The sequence below is a fragment of the Neofelis nebulosa genome, chromosome 6, assembly GCF_028018385.1.
Source record: "Neofelis nebulosa isolate mNeoNeb1 chromosome 6, mNeoNeb1.pri, whole genome shotgun sequence".
NCBI lineage: Eukaryota > Metazoa > Chordata > Mammalia > Carnivora > Felidae > Neofelis > Neofelis nebulosa.
In genome coordinates this window covers 4,935,050-4,950,748 of record NC_080787.1, presented here as the reverse complement: position 1 = coordinate 4,950,748, position 15,699 = coordinate 4,935,050, and the positions used below count along the sequence as shown (strand labels likewise).

Genomic DNA, 15,699 nt, shown 5'->3' with positions numbered 1-15,699 from the left:
CCTTGATTGCTCCTACTGTTGCTTCATTATTGGTGTATAGGAATGCATCTGATTTCTGTGCATTGATTTTGTATCCTGCGACTTTGCTGAATTCACGGATCCGTTCTAGAAGTGTTTTGGTGGAATCTTTTGGCGTTTCCATATCGAGTGTCATGTCATCTGTGAAGAGTGAAAGTTTGACTTCCTGCTGGCCAATTTGGATGCCTTTTATTCCTTTGTGTTGTCTGATTGCTGAGGCTAAGACTTCCAATACTGTGTTGAATAACAGTGGTGAGAGTGGACATGCCTGTCTTTTCCTGACCTTAGGGGAAAGTTCTCAATTTCCCTCCATTGAGATGATATTAGCGGTGGGTCTTTCATATATGGATTTTATAATCTTGAGGTATGATCCTTCTATCCCTACATTCCTGAGGGTTTTTATCAAGAAAGGATGTTATTCACCATGATCAAGTGGGATTAATTCCTGGGCTGTAGGGCTGGTTCAATATTTGCAAATCAGTCAATGGGATACATCACATTAATAAAAGAAAAGATAAGAACCATATGATCCTGTCAATTGATGCAGAAAAAGCATTTGACAAAATTCAGTATCCTTTCTTAAAAAAACCTTTGACAAAGTCGGGATAGAAGGAGCATACTTAAACATCGTAAAAGCCATTTATAAAAAGCCCATAGGTAATATATATATTTTTTAATTTTTTAACATTTATTTTTGAGACAGAGAGAGACAGAGATGAATGGGGGAGGGTCAGAGAGAGAGAGGGAGACACAGAATCTGAAACAGGCTCCAGGCTCTGAGCTGTCAGCACAGAGCCCGACGCGGGGCTTGAACTCACGAACCGCGAGATCATGACCTGAGCCGAAGTCGGACGCTCAACCGACTGAGCCACCCAGGTGCCCCAAAAGCCCATAGGTAATATTATCCCTGATGGGAAAAAACTGAGAGCTTTCCTTCTGAGATGAGCAACACGACAGGGATGTCCACTCTCACCACTGTTGTTTGACATAGTGTTGGAAGTCCTAGCCTCAGCAATCAGACAACAAAATGAAATAAAAGGCATCCAAATTGGCAAAGATGAAGTCAAACTTTTGCTTTTTGCAGATGACATGATACTCTACATGAAAAACCCGACAGACTCACCAAAAGTCTGCTAGAACTGATACATGAATTCAGCAAAGTCACAGGATACAAAATTCATGTACAGAAATCCGTTGCATTTTTATATGCCAATAATGAAGCAAAAGAAAGAGAAATAAAGAAACCGATCCCATTCACAATTGCACCAAGAAGCATAAAATACCTAGGAATAAACCTGACCAAAGATGTAAAAGATCCGTATGCTGAAAACTATACAAAGCTTATGAAGGACATTGAAGAAGGTACAAAGAAATGGAAAAACATTCCATGCTCATGGATTGGAAGAATAAATATTGTCAAAATGTCAATACTACCCAAAGCAATCTATACATTCAATGCAATCCCAATCAAAATTGCACCAGCATTCTTCTTGAAGCTAGAACAAGCAATCCTAAAATTTGTATGGAGCCACAAAAGACCCCAAATAGCCAAAGTAATATTGAAGAAAAGACCAAAGCGGGAGGCATCACAATCCCAGACTTTAGCTCTACTACTAAGCTGTAATAATCAAGACAGTACAGTATTGGCACAAAAACAGACACATAGACCGATGGAATAGAACAGAGAACCCAGAATTGGACCCACAAATGTATGGCCTACTAATCTTTGACAAAGCAGGAAAGAATATCCAATGGAAAAAACACAGTCTCTTTAACCAATGGTGCTGGGAGAACTGGTTAGGAACATGCAGAAGGATGAAACTAGACCACTTTCTTATACTATTCACAAAAATAAACTCAAAATGGATGAAGGTTCTGAGTGTGAGACAGGAAATCATCAAAACACTAGAGGAGAAAGCAGGAAAATACCTCTCTGACCTCAGCTGCAGGAATTTCTTGCTTGACACATCCCCAAAGGCAAGGAAATGAAAAGCAAAAATGAACTATTGGGACCTCATGAAGATAAAAAGCTTCTGCACTGCAAAGAAAACAATCAACAAAACTAAAAGGCAACCGACAGAATGAGAAAAGATATTTGCAAGTGACATATCAGACAAAGGGATAGTATCCAAAACCTATAAAGAATTCACCAAACTCCACACCCGAAAAACAAATAATCCAGTGAAGAAATGGGTGGAAGACATAAACAAGCACTTTTCCAAAGAAGACATCCAGATGACCAACAGGCACATGAAAAGATGCTCAGTGTCGCTCCTCATCAGGGAAATACAAATCAAAATCACACTCAGATACCACCTCACGCCAGTCAGAGTGGCTAAAATGAACAAATCAGGAGACTATAGATGCTGGCGAGGATGTGGAGAAACGGGAACCCTCTTGCACTGTTGGTGGGAATGCAAACTGGTGCAGCCACTCTGGAACACAGTGTGGATATTCCTCAAAAAATTAGAAATAGATCTACCCTGTGACCCAGTAATAGCACTACTAGGAATTTACCCAAGGGATACAGGAGTGCTGATGCATAGGGGCACTTGTACCCCAATGTTTATAGCAGCACTCTCAACAATAGCCAAATTATGGAAAGAGCCTAAATGTCCATCAGCTGACGAATGGATAAAGAAGTTGTGGTTTATATACACACTGGAATACCACGTGGCAATGAGAAAGAATGAAATATGGCCTTTTGTAGCATTGTGGATGGAACTGGAGAGTGTTATGTGAAGTGAAATAAGCCATACAGAGAAAGACAGATACCATATGTTTTCACTCTTATGTGGATCCTGAGAAACTTACCAGAAGACCCTGGGGGAGGGGAAGAAAAAAAAAGTTAGAGAGGGAGGGAGGCAAACGATAAGAGACTCTTAAATACTGAGAACAAACGGAGGGTTGATGGAGGGATGCGGGAGAGGGGAGGGTGGGTGATGGGTATTGAGGAGGGGACCTTTTGGGATGTGCACTGGGTGTTGTATGGAAACCAATTTGACAATAAATAATATAATATAATATAATATAATATAATATAATATAATATAATATAATATATATATGAAAAGCAAAAAGAGTGGACACACGGACCTAATTCCAAACAGACAGCAGGCAGATAATGGGGACTAGTCTCAAAAAGCCAAAAAAAAGGATGCTGTATTTTGTCCAATACTTTCTCTGCATCTATTGAGGATCATGTGGTTCCTGTTGTTTATTTTATTGATGTAATGTATCACATTGACTCTTTCGTGGTATTGAACCACCCTTGCAGCCCACGTGTAAATCTCACTTGGTCATGGTGAAAAATTCTTTTAATGTATTGTTGGATCCAGTTGGCTAGTATCTTGTTGAGGATTTTTGCATCCATATTCATCAGGGAAATTGGTCTGCAGTTCTTTTTAGTGGGGTCTTTGGTTTTGGAATCAAGGTAATGCTGGTCTTGTAGAATTTGTTTGGAAGTTTTCCTTCCATTTCTATTTTTTGGAACACTTCAAGAGAATAGTGTTAATTCTTCTTTACATGTTTGGTACAATTTCCCTGGGAAGCCATCGGGCTCTGGTGTCTTGATTTTTGGAAATTTTTTGATTATTAGTTCAGTTTCTTTACTGGTTATGGGTCTGTTCACATTTTCTATTTTTGTTTCAGTTTTGGTAGTTTATATGTTTCTAGGAATTTGTCCATTTCTTCCAGATTGCCCAATTTATTGGTGTATAATTGCTTATAATATTCTCTTATTGTTTGTATTTCTGTAGTGTTGGTTGTGATCTCTTGTGTTTCATTTTGATTTTATTCATTTGGGTCCTTTTTCTTTTTGATCAGATTGGCTAGTGGTTTATCAATTTTGTTAATTGTTTCAAAGAACCAGCTTCTGGTTCATTGATCTGTTCTACTGTATTTTGGTTTCAGTAGCATGGATTTCTGCTCTAATCTTTACTATTTCACATCTTCCATTGGTTTCGGGTTTTATTTGATGTTCTTTTCCCTGCTAATTAAGGTGTAAGGTTAGCTTGTGTATCTAAGTCCTATCTTCTGTTTTTAGGAAGGCCTGGATTGCTATATACTTCCCCCTTATGACTGCCTTTGCCGAATCCTAGAGGTTTTGGGCTGTGGTGTTATCATTTTTATTTGCTTCTATGTAATTTTTAATTTCCTCTTTAACTTCCTGGTTAGCCCATTAATTCTTTAGTAGGATGTTCTTTAGTCTCTGAGTGTTTGTTTTATTTCCAATTTTTTTTGTAGTTGATTTTGAGTTTCATAACATTGTGGTCTGAAAATATGCACGGTATGATTTCAATCTTTTTGTACTTCTTGAGGGCTGATGTGTCCCAATATATGTTATATTCTGGAGAACGTTCTATGTGCACTCCAGAAGAATGTGTATTATGCTGCTTTAGAATGAAATGTTCTGAACATATCTGTGAAATCCATCTGGTCCAGTGTGTCATTCAAAGCCATTTTTTCCTTGTTGATTTTCTGTTTACATGATCTGTCCACTGCTATAAGGGGTTTTGAAGTCCCATACTATTGTGGTATTATCAATGAGTTCCTTTGTTAGTGATTCATTGATTTGTATATTTAGGTGTCACCACGTTGGGGGCATAAATGTTAGATCATCTTGGTGGATAGACCCCTTAATTATGATATAATGCCCTTCTTCATCTCTTGTTACAGTGTTTATTTTAAAATCTAGATTGTCTGGGGGCGTCTGCGTGGCTCAGTCAATTAAGCGTCCGACACTTGGTTTCATCTCAGTCATGATCTCGTGGTTTGTGGGATTGAGCTCCAGCACAGAGCTTCTCAGCACAGAGCCTACTTGATATTCTCTCTCCCTTTCTGTGCATCTCCCCCACTCGTGTGCTCTCTCTCTCTCAAAACAAATAAATAAACTTAATAAAATCTAGGTTTTCTGATGTTAGTATGGCTACTCCAGCTTTCTTTTGGCAACCATTAACATGATAGATGGTTCTCTGTCCCCTTACTTTCAATCTGAAGGTGTCTTTAGGTCTACAATGGGTCTCTTGTAAACAGCATATAGATGGATCTTGTTTTCTTATCCATCCTGTAATCCTCTGTCTTTTGATTGGAGCGTTTACTCCATTGACATTTAGAGTGAGTACTGAAAGATATGAATTTATTGGCACAGTGTTATCTGTAGATTTCATGTTATCTGTAGATTTCGTATCTGTGGTGGTGTATTCTGGGGAGCTGTTTTTAATATTAATTTTCTTTCTTTCTTTCTTTCTTTCTTTCTTTCTTTCTTTCTTTCTTTCTTTCTCTTTAAGCTTTTTATTTTAAGTCCAATATAGTTAACATACAGTATTTTATTAGTTTTAGATGTACAATATAGTGATTCAACCATTCCATACATTAAGACAGAGTGCAGGGGCGCCTGGGTGGCGCAGTCGGTTAAGCGTCCGACTTCAGCCAGGTCACGATCTTGCAGTCTGTGAGTTCGAGCCCCGCGTCGGGCTCTGGGCTGATGGCTCGGAGCCTGGAGCCTGTTTCCGATTCTGTGTCTCCCTCTTTCTCTGCCCCTCCCCCGTTCATGCTCTGTCTCTCTCTGTCCCAAAAATAAATAAAAAACGTTGAAAAAAAAATTAAAAAAAAAAAAAGACAGAGTGCATATCATGATAAGTGTACTCTTAACCCTCTTGACCTATTTCACCCATCCTCCCATCTGCCTCCTTTCTGGTATGCATTATTTTAAATGATTAACCTCAGCTAAAGTTATTAGTTTTTTTGAAAAATATTTTTTACTTGAAGCATGCTTCAGAATACATGGTTATAAAAATACATATAAAACATTCCATTTAAGAAAAATAGAATACACAATTTTTTTCAAGCACACACAAAGGAATCCCCTAGTTAAATCACATAAAAAAAGACATAACAAATATTACAAATTTAAGAAGAATGAAATCATACCAAGAATATCTTCCAGGAACAATTGTACAAAACTAAAGAGCAATAATAAAGCTGGAAAATATACAATGTAAATATTAAATATTTAGTATATAAATATGAAACAACACAGTACTGCACAAGCAGTGGGCCAAATAAGAAATCTAATGGCAAATCAACATGTGTCTCAAAACCAAAGAAAAAGAAAACAATATTCCAAAACATATGGGATGCAGCAAAAGCAGATGTTAGTGTGAAGTTTTTGCTCTAAATGCTTGTGTTAAGAAAAAAGTTCAGGAGTGCCTGGGTGGCTCAGTTGGTTAGATGGCTGAGTCTTGATTTTGGCTCATGTCATGATCTCACTGTGAATTTAAACCCTGTATTGGGTTCTGCGCTGATAGTGTGGGGTCTGCTTGGGATTCTGCATACCTCTTTCTCTCTGCCACTCCCCCACTTCCTCTTTATCTCTCTCTCAAAACAAATAAAAATAGACTTAAAAAAAGAGAAATTTAAACAAACAGCTTACTATCACACAACAAGGAACCAAAAGGTAGAAGCAGCTTAAATTCAGTAGAGAAAGGAAATAACAAAGAAAAATCAGAAATAAAGAACAGAATAAACAATAAGATAACATTGAAAGTGATGATCAGTTTTTCCAAAAAATAAACAAAATTGACAATGCTTTAACTACATTAACCAAGAAAAAAGAGAGAAGACTCAAATGAGAAATGGAAGAGAAATCAATACAACAGATAACCACAGAAATACAAAGTGTGATAACAGATTAGTATAAATAATTATATACTGACAATTCATATAACTTAGAAAATAATGCAGATAGTTTCTCAAAATGCGCGTTATCAAGATTGAATCATGGATGAAGCCAAGAAATAGGAAATCATCTTAGACCAATAATAGAATGAAATTTGAATTAGGAATCAAAAATCTCCCAGCACAGAAAAGCACAAGACCACATGATTTCATTGGTCATTTCTAACAAACATTAAAAATAATGACAATCTTTATCAAAATCTTACAAATAATGGAATGGGGGAACAGATTCAAAATCACTCCATGTAGCCGGTAATGCCCTGATACCAGAACAGGATAAAAACAATACAAGATCAAAAAAGTCTAGTTTGTCTGATCTAAGTATTGCCACTGTGGCTTTCTTTTGGTTTCTATTTGCATAATAGATGTTTCTCCACTCTCTCTAGGTCTAGAATAAATCTCCTATAGGCAGCATACAGTTGTTGGGTCTTGTTTTTTTTTTTTTTTTTTTTTCATTCATTCTTTCTGACAACCTATGTCTTTTGATTGGAGCATTTTAGTCCATTTCCATTCAAAGTAATGATTGATATATAGGTACTTATTGGCATTTTATTACTTATTTTGTCATTGTTTCTGGATATTTTCTCTGATTCTTTCTTTCCTTTGTCACTTTTGATCTCTCCTTTCCACTCAAAGAGTCCCCTTTAATATTTATTGCAGGGCTTGTTTAGTGATCACCAACTCGTTTGCTTTTTGTTTGTCTGGGAAACTCTCTCTCTCTCTTATTCTGAATGAAAGCGTTGCTGGATAGAGTATTCTTAGTGGCTGATTTTTCCAATTAAGGATTTTGAATATATGTCATGCCACTCTTTTCTGGATTGTCAAGTGTCTTTTGAGAAGTTTCCAGCTAGCTTTGTGGGTTTTCCTTTGTAATTTGAGTTCTTTTATCTTGCTGCTTTTAAGATTTTTCTTTTATCACTATATTTTGAAAGTTTAATTAGAATATATCTTGGTGTTGACCTGCTTTTGTTGATTTTGATGGGAATTCTCTGTGCCTCCTGGATTTGAATGTCTGTTTCCTTGCCAAGTTTAAGGAAGTTTTCAGCTCTTTAACTACACTTTCTGCCCCCTTTCTCTCTCTTCTTCTTCTGGGACTCCTATAATATGAATGTTATTACTTTTGATGGGATCGCTGAGTTCCTTAAGTCTGTTCTTGTGATCCATAATTCTTTCTCTCTTTTGTTCAGCTTCATTATTTTCCATTATTTTCTCTTCTATATCACTTATTCATTCTTCTGCTTCTTCCAGCCTGCTGTTCATTTCATCAAGCCTGTTTCCTATCTCATTTATTGCATTCTTCCTCTCTGATTGATTCTTTTTTAATTCTTTTATTTATGTGGTAAGGGTCTCCCTGATGTCTTCCATTCTTTTCTCAAAACTAGTGAATATCCTTATGATTGTTGCTTTACATTCTCCATTAGGCATGTTACTTATATTGGTTTCACTTAGATCACTGGTTGTGACCTTATCTTGTTCTTTCATTTGGGATGAATTCCTCCATCTTGGCATTTTGTCTGAGAGTCTGCCTTCTTCTCTGTTAGAGAAGCCATTATGTCTCTTGCTCCTTAAAGTAATGACCTTATGAAGATGAGGTCTGTAGAAGCTTCAGGGAGTGCCTCTAATTTGTGCTGCATGTACTCTGCTGTTGTGTTTTGGCTGCTCTGTCCTTCAGGCCAGTCACTTTCAGAGGCTCTCCTTGCCTTCTATGGGCAGCATTTTGTCCCTGGAATGAATGTGTTGAGTTTAACTAGGTGTTCTCTGGTATTATTCTGAAATGAGACCTGACACCAGCTCCACGAGAACTGAGGCCCCGCAGAATCTCTATGGGATGCCTGGGTGGCTCAGTCAGTTAAGCATCTGACTTTGGCTCATGTCATGATCTCATGGTTCATGGGATTGAGCCCTGCTTTGGGCTCTGGGCTGACAGCTCAGAGCCAGGAGCCTGCTTCTGATTATGTGTCTCCCTCTCTCTCTGTACCCTCCCCCACTCACACTCTGTCTCTCTCTCAAAAATAAATAAATATTAAAAAAATAAAGAACTCTCTGGTCAGGAGATGTGGTGGCTTGTGCTGGGCTTCTGGGATGGGCCTGCCACATTGGGGATGAGGCAAGCTTGTCTGAGAAGGACCATCCTGCCAGAGCACAGTGGGGGCGTACCTTGGTGAGGCAAGTTAGGCAGCCAGAGCCCATGTGGTGCTGTTTCCCATAGGTGTGTCTGTGTTATGCTGAGGGGAGGAGGAGGGAAATGTCACTGGCCAATTTCTTAGTTCCTGAAGAGGTGTCTTCCTGAATACTTATAGAAGTACTGATTATCTTACAGGGGTTCGATATATTTTAAGGATTTATTATAATTTAACATAATGGTCTGAATATATACACTTCTTTCAGAGAAACAAGAGGGAGATTAATTATTTAAAATATTGGTGTATTTTGTGGCCCTAATGCAGATGAAACTTAAGCCAAAGGAAACCTAGAATTAGACATACATATAAAAACAAAAAATTATAGGTATAAGATGTAATGTTTTCCTAAGAGTCCATTGCTAGTCTATTTTTGGTGTGCTTATTATTGAAGTTAGCAAATGACTTAATATTTCTCCTAATTTTATTAAAGATTCTTGCCAAGAGTAAGAACAAACCTTGCAAATACAAGAGTAATGGGTGAGGTGGCCAGACTGTGTACATCAGGGCCACAGAACTTATGTTCTCTCTGTGGACACTTAATGTGGGCTAGTGAACTGTTTCTGGGGGATCTGTGAAGGAGATTTGTGTGGATGAAAGGACATTGACAGTTTCCTACATCACATTATATGTTATGTGAGGCATTTCTGTGTTGTTCTGAGTGGGAAAGTAAGAATTATCTAGTGACTCCTCCTCTTCACATTTCAATAATTATGAAGTGTCAGAGGAGAAAATATTATTTAAGTTAAAAAAATTAATGTTTATCTATTTTTGACAGAGTGAGAGAGACAGAGAGAGCATAAGCAGGGGAGAGGCAGAGAGAGAGGGAGACACAGAATTCAAAGCAGGCTAGAGGCTCTGACCTGTCAGCACAGAGCCCAATGTGGGGCCCAAACCCACAAACCATGAAAGTCAGATACCAAACCACTGAGCCATCCAGGTGCCCCCAGAGGAGAAAATATTATTATATATGTGATTGATTACAATTATTAAATAATGGGGTCTTAAAATTTTTTTTAAATGTTTAATTAATTTTTATAGAGAGACAGAGTGCAAGCAGGGGAGGGGCAGAGAGGGAGACATAGAATCTGAAGCAGGCTCCAGGCTCTGAGATGTCAGCACACAGCCAAACGTGGGCCTCGAATCCACAATCCGCGAGATCATGACCTGAGATGAAGTCGGATGCTTAACTGCTTAACTGACTGAACCACCCAGGCACCCTAAATAATGGGGTCTTTAGAGAAAGTTAGCAGATCACTTAAAATATCAATGTTCAATTAAAAAGTCATCACATTTTGCCATAAAAAGCTAACTAATATATTATGATAATTGGAAGTGAAAAGATTTATTCATTTTCTGAAATTCACTACATAAAAATTTACATATCTACATTTGTCAAAATTTACATAAATTCCATGATTCTATAGATAGGTCTAAGTCAAATCCCAACGAATCTCAAGCTAGTCATTGAGATTGAGATAGTCTTGGAGTAAATTTTTCATGAATGAATAAGTAGTGAATAATACTGTTTTATTACCTTTTAAATCCTTTAATTTGTTTCTTCTTACTTCCTTGTATAATGATAAAGAAGAAATAAATAACAAAGACCCTTTATTCAAGATACTGATAAATGTTTGTCTGACATCACAAGGGATTTGACGTCCAAAATCATTATTTATACATTATGATTTTATATGCTCCCCACAATGTAAATGAAATCATCCGTTCAGGTCTATATTTCTGAAGATGAAAGCACTATCATAGAAAATAAAAACTAGATAAAACCCTTCCTATGGGTTTTTAGCATAAATAATATGCATTCAAGTGTATATTTAGAGCCCTTTTGTGTTATATTACAAACAAAAATAAAAATTTCTAATGACCCTTTTCTCTGAAGATATGCCAATGATTGGAGTCATAAAAGAGCTAAGTAGGATGGGTATAGTATTGTTTGCATCCACAGAACGTTCATATACAGCGACTATTCTATTAATTCTCTCTGTGATCTAGGAATTTCTTGCCTCAGTAGAAATTAAAAACAGATTCTCACCAACAGTGCATGAATATTTGTTTTTCTCCACATCCTCACCAACACTTGTTATTTCTTGAGTTTTTGAATTTAGCCATTCTCACAGGTGGAAACTGATCTCTTATTGTGGTTTTAATTTGCATTTCTCTGATGTTTAGTGATGTTGAGCATATTTTCATGTGTGTTGCCTATCTATTCATCTTCTTTGGAAAAACACTTATTAAGGTTCTCTGCCCATTTTTAAATCAGATTGTTTGTTTTGGTGTTGAGTTGTGTAAGTTCTTTATATATTTTGGATATATCATTTGGATATTTCTTCTCCCATTCATTAGTTTGCCTTCTTGTTTTGTTGATTGTTTCCTTTGCTGTGGAAACCATTTTAATGTTGCTGTAGTCTCAATAGTTTAATTTTGCTTTTGTATCCCTGGTCAGAGGAGACATATTTCAAAAAATGTTCTGTGGCTGATGTCGGAGGAATTACTGTCCTCATGCACTGTTGGTGGGAATGCAAACTAGCACAGCCACTGTGGAAAAAAGTATGGTGTTTCCTTGAAAAATTAAAAATAGAATTACTGTATGATCCAGTAATTCCAGTAAAAATGCTAATTTGAAAAGATATAGGCACCCTCTGTTTACTGCAGCATTATTCACAATAGCCAAGGTATGGAAGCCACGAAAGTGCCAAATGATAGATGAATGGATAAACAAGATGTGGTATATAAACACAGTGGAATATTACTCAGCCATAAAAAGAACAAAATCTTGCCGCAAAATCCACCATAACATGGTTGAGTAAGAGCATGTAATGCTAAGTGAAATAAGTCAGTCAGAGAAAGACAAAGACCGTATGATTTCATTCATATGTGGAATTTAGGCATCAAAGCAAATGAACAAACAAAGAAAAGAAAGAGATAAAAAAATAGACTCTTAAGTATAGGGAATTAGTAATTTCTAGAGGGGAGGTGAGTGAGGAGATGGGTGAAATAGATAAAGGGGATTGAAAGTACACGTGATGAGCATTGATAAATGTATAGAATTGTTGAATCACATTGTATACCTAAAACTAATATAACACTGTGTGTTTATTGCACTTGAATAAAACAAGGAAAGACAATTAGAAAATGTTTTTCATTGTCTTATCCAGGGTAATACGATTCTATGACTTTTGGCCCCTCTTTGATTTTGTAGATTCACGGTCAACTGTCACCAGCTTCCTCAATGCATTCTTCATGTCCTTGTTCCGCAGGGTATAAACGAGAGGGTTAAGACTTGGAGTGATGATCGTGTAAAAGAGGGTGAGGAACTTTCCCTGGTCTTTGGAGGCACTGTTACCTGGTTGCAGGTACATGTAGATAATAGTTCCATAGAAGATGGACACGACAGTGAGATGAGATCCACAGGTATTAATTGCTTTTTGTTGGCCTTCTTTTGACTTTATTCTCAGCACAGCTTTGGCGATGTAGCCATAGGATATAAGAATAAGGCCGAGTGGTGTAAGGACAATGACAATGCCCAAAGCAAAAACAGACATTTCAACTGTTGTGGTGTCTATACATGCTATCTTGACCATAGCTGGCAACTCACACAAGAAATGGTCCAGAAGGTTGTTTCCACATCGAGGCAAATTCAGGGTGAGTGTACATAATAATACAGAAACAGCCAAACTAATGCTCCAGACTGCGATTATCATCTTGAGACAGAGATGTGGATTCATGATTACCAAATAATGCAGGGGCTTACAAATAGCTGTGAAACGATCATAGGACATAACAGCGAGGAGGAGACACTCAGTGGAACCCAACCACATGTAAACGTAGAGTTGAGCGACACAGCCCACATAGCTGATGGTCTTGTCAGGTCCCCACAAGTTAACGAGCATCTGAGGGATGATGCTGGTTGTGAAACATAGATCCAGGAAAGATAAGTTCCTGAGGAAAAAATACATCGGTGTGTGGAGATGGGAATCCAGGAGAGATGCAAGGATGATGGCTGTGTTACCCACCCACGTAATGAAGTAGAAGAGAGTGACAACTCCTGATAGGACCATCTCCAGTTTGGGATGGTCCGAGAAGCCGAGCAGAATAAAACCGTGCAGAGAAGTGTGATTGTTTTGGCCCATAGTCCTTCAGTGTCCAAATCCTAGAGTGAGAAAAGCAGAAGGAGGTGAAGGAGGATGGGGATGAGGATGAGGAGGAGGAGCAGGAGGAGTAAGAGAAGGAGATGGAGGAGGAGAAATTGTCAGTACAGACCACATAACTAAAGGGAAAGAATTTATGCTAATAATTAAAAAATAATGGGTGAAAGTAAATATTATAGCCAAGTAATCTGGTATTTGTTGTAGATCATTTTATGGTGTTGGACTTAATATTATATTTTTATCTAGGTGAGCTTGGAGATATTACTCTTAAACTCAAGGTCTGAAAGTTTTCATATGTAAATTTGCAAGTTTGAAAAGGATCTGTTTCTAAAGTGATGTGACCCTGATTCTCTACCAATCTTATTCTCTTGATATAGTGAACACATTCTTTCTTTGGTCAGCAAATTTACCTATAAAATGTAATTATTTTGCAATATCAGAATGAGGAAAAAAAGTGTTCCTCTTCTTTCATATCTTAGTGGTAGCACCGTTGGTGTCCTGGTTTCTCATGTAGGAGACATGGCCTTTTATCCTTGGCACCTTTATGTCTCTCATCCCAATACCTAACTTATCACTGAAATGGTAAATTTTAATGCAAGTTATAACTTAACTATCCTCTCACTTTAAAGAAGCTTCCACAATCACTCTGGTTTTCTAAACCACTGTTGTCTCTTTTCTAAAAAAATTTTGAACTGTTTATTTGTTTTTGAGACAGAGACAGAGCATGAACCAAGAGAGGCAGAGATCAAGGAAGAGATGGTATCTGAAATAGGCTCCAGGCTCTGAGGTGTCAGCAGAGCCAGATGTCAGGCTCAAACCCACAAACCCTGAGATCATGACTTGAGCCCATGTAGGATGCTCACCCGACTCAGCCACCCAGGTGCCCCCATTGTCTCTTTTCTAGACTCTGGCAGCTGTCTTCACTCCTTTCATCCAGACTTTTGTCTTTGTTTGTTTGTTTACATTGTCATGAGATTCAGTAAAACCAGTCACATCATCGATGTACTTATAATTTGCTGGCCCCTTTCCATTACATTGAAGAAATACTCTGATTCTTTAAGATTCCTGGATGGACATACACGAGGCCTCATTCTCATCTCAGAAGTCACTTTACACACATGGACTCCTGGCCTCCTCCCAGTTCGACATGTCAAACTCATTCCCATCGGAAGCCCTGGGAACCCTTCCTCTTTTCTGGACTTCTACTTGTTCTGCAGTTCTGCTCATTCTCTTGTCCAGCCCGAATGTTTCGTGCTTAAAGAGGGCTACTGTGAACCTATCTATTTTTGGTCTGATATCGTATATCATGAATAGGGGGATCTGCAGACAGCCAGTGTATCCTGAAGCCTAAAAGCATAGGAAGAGTTTTCCTTCACTTCTGGGCTCAGATTTCTCATTGTGAAAATAAGGAAAACAACACTTCTTGGGGTCAAGATTAACTGAATCATAAATCTGCTTAGAGCATAGCACATCTCCATAAATATTAGTTACTACAATCGTTATAAGAAGAAATTATAATGTACCATGTAGGTAAAAGTTTGACAGCCTCCCATGATAGTTTGTAATCTTGAAAAAAGTGTGCCTGATGTCTATTGCTCCCCGCTCTCTCCATGCTGCCTAAAACATTCCCCCAATACCTTTCTCTCCAAGTATCTGTGTATCTATGTATCCGTCTATCTGTATCTATCTACCACTTGCCTTTCCTCACATATTAATACATAATTTTTTGAAGAAAATAACAACTATAATTCTATGTATAGCAGTGTAAAATCACTTAAAGTTTTTAGTTAGCATTTTTTTTACATTAAAATCGTATCCTGGTGTTTTTGAAGTTACCTGAATGGGAGGAGAAAAGGTGGCAGACAAGTGGAAAAGATCCATAGTTTATATAGTAACAAATAACAGGTACATTCAGTTTGGTGAAAAATAATTTAAGACATTAGTTTCTATTCTAAGGAATAATGAGCTCAGCCTTATTCAGTAGTGTGATACAGGTAGAGATCCTGTAGACATGCATGAGGATATCAGAACAGCCCAAATTTTTAACAATTGAACATATTATTTGTAGTCCTCCATAGTGTGGTATCACTGAATATAAAAATACAACTTCTTAGTGCCTGAAGCCATAGTAACATCCAGAAAGCTTCTATTAAAAAATAATGGGAGCACTTGGGTGAGTCAGTCAGTTAAGCCTCTGACTTTGGCTCAGGTCATGATCTCACAGTTCTTGAGTTCAAGCCCTGCGTCGGGCTCTGTGCGGGCAGCTTGGAGCTTGGAGCCTGCTTCAGAGTCTGTGTCTCCCTCTCTCTCTGCCCCTACTCCACTCATATTCTGTATCTGTTATTAAAAAAAAATAAAAAAATAACTAAGAGTGGCGTCTGTGTGGCTTAGTCAGTTAAGTGTCTGACTCTTGATTTCAGCTCGGGTCATGATCCTGGGGTCAAGCCCCACATCAGGCTCTGTCCTGGACATGGAGCCTGCTTGAGATTCTCTCTCTCTCTGCCCCACTCTTCCTTTCATGCTTTCTCTCTCAAAAAATAACCAAGAGAAAATACATATTGAAAATTAACTATTAAATATCAAACTGATGCCCCTTT

The 15,699-nt window shown here is 37.8% G+C and overlaps 1 protein-coding gene across 1 annotated transcript; it reads right to left on the bottom strand.

The window, feature by feature from the left end:
- Positions 1-12,121: 12,121 nt before the first annotated feature.
- Positions 12,122-13,084, bottom strand: LOC131513574 (olfactory receptor 2W1-like). The gene has a single exon (XM_058732676.1). It carries the CDS (start codon positions 13,082-13,084, stop codon positions 12,122-12,124), a length of 963 nt encoding a protein of 320 aa, XP_058588659.1.
- Between the last annotated feature and the right edge of the window lie 2,615 nt (positions 13,085-15,699).

What these genes read in the sequence shown, in the direction of transcription:
- LOC131513574 (XM_058732676.1), bottom strand. Translation starts at nt 13,084, where the DNA reads ATGGGCCAAAACAATCACACTTCTCTGCACGGTTTTATTCTGCTCGGC.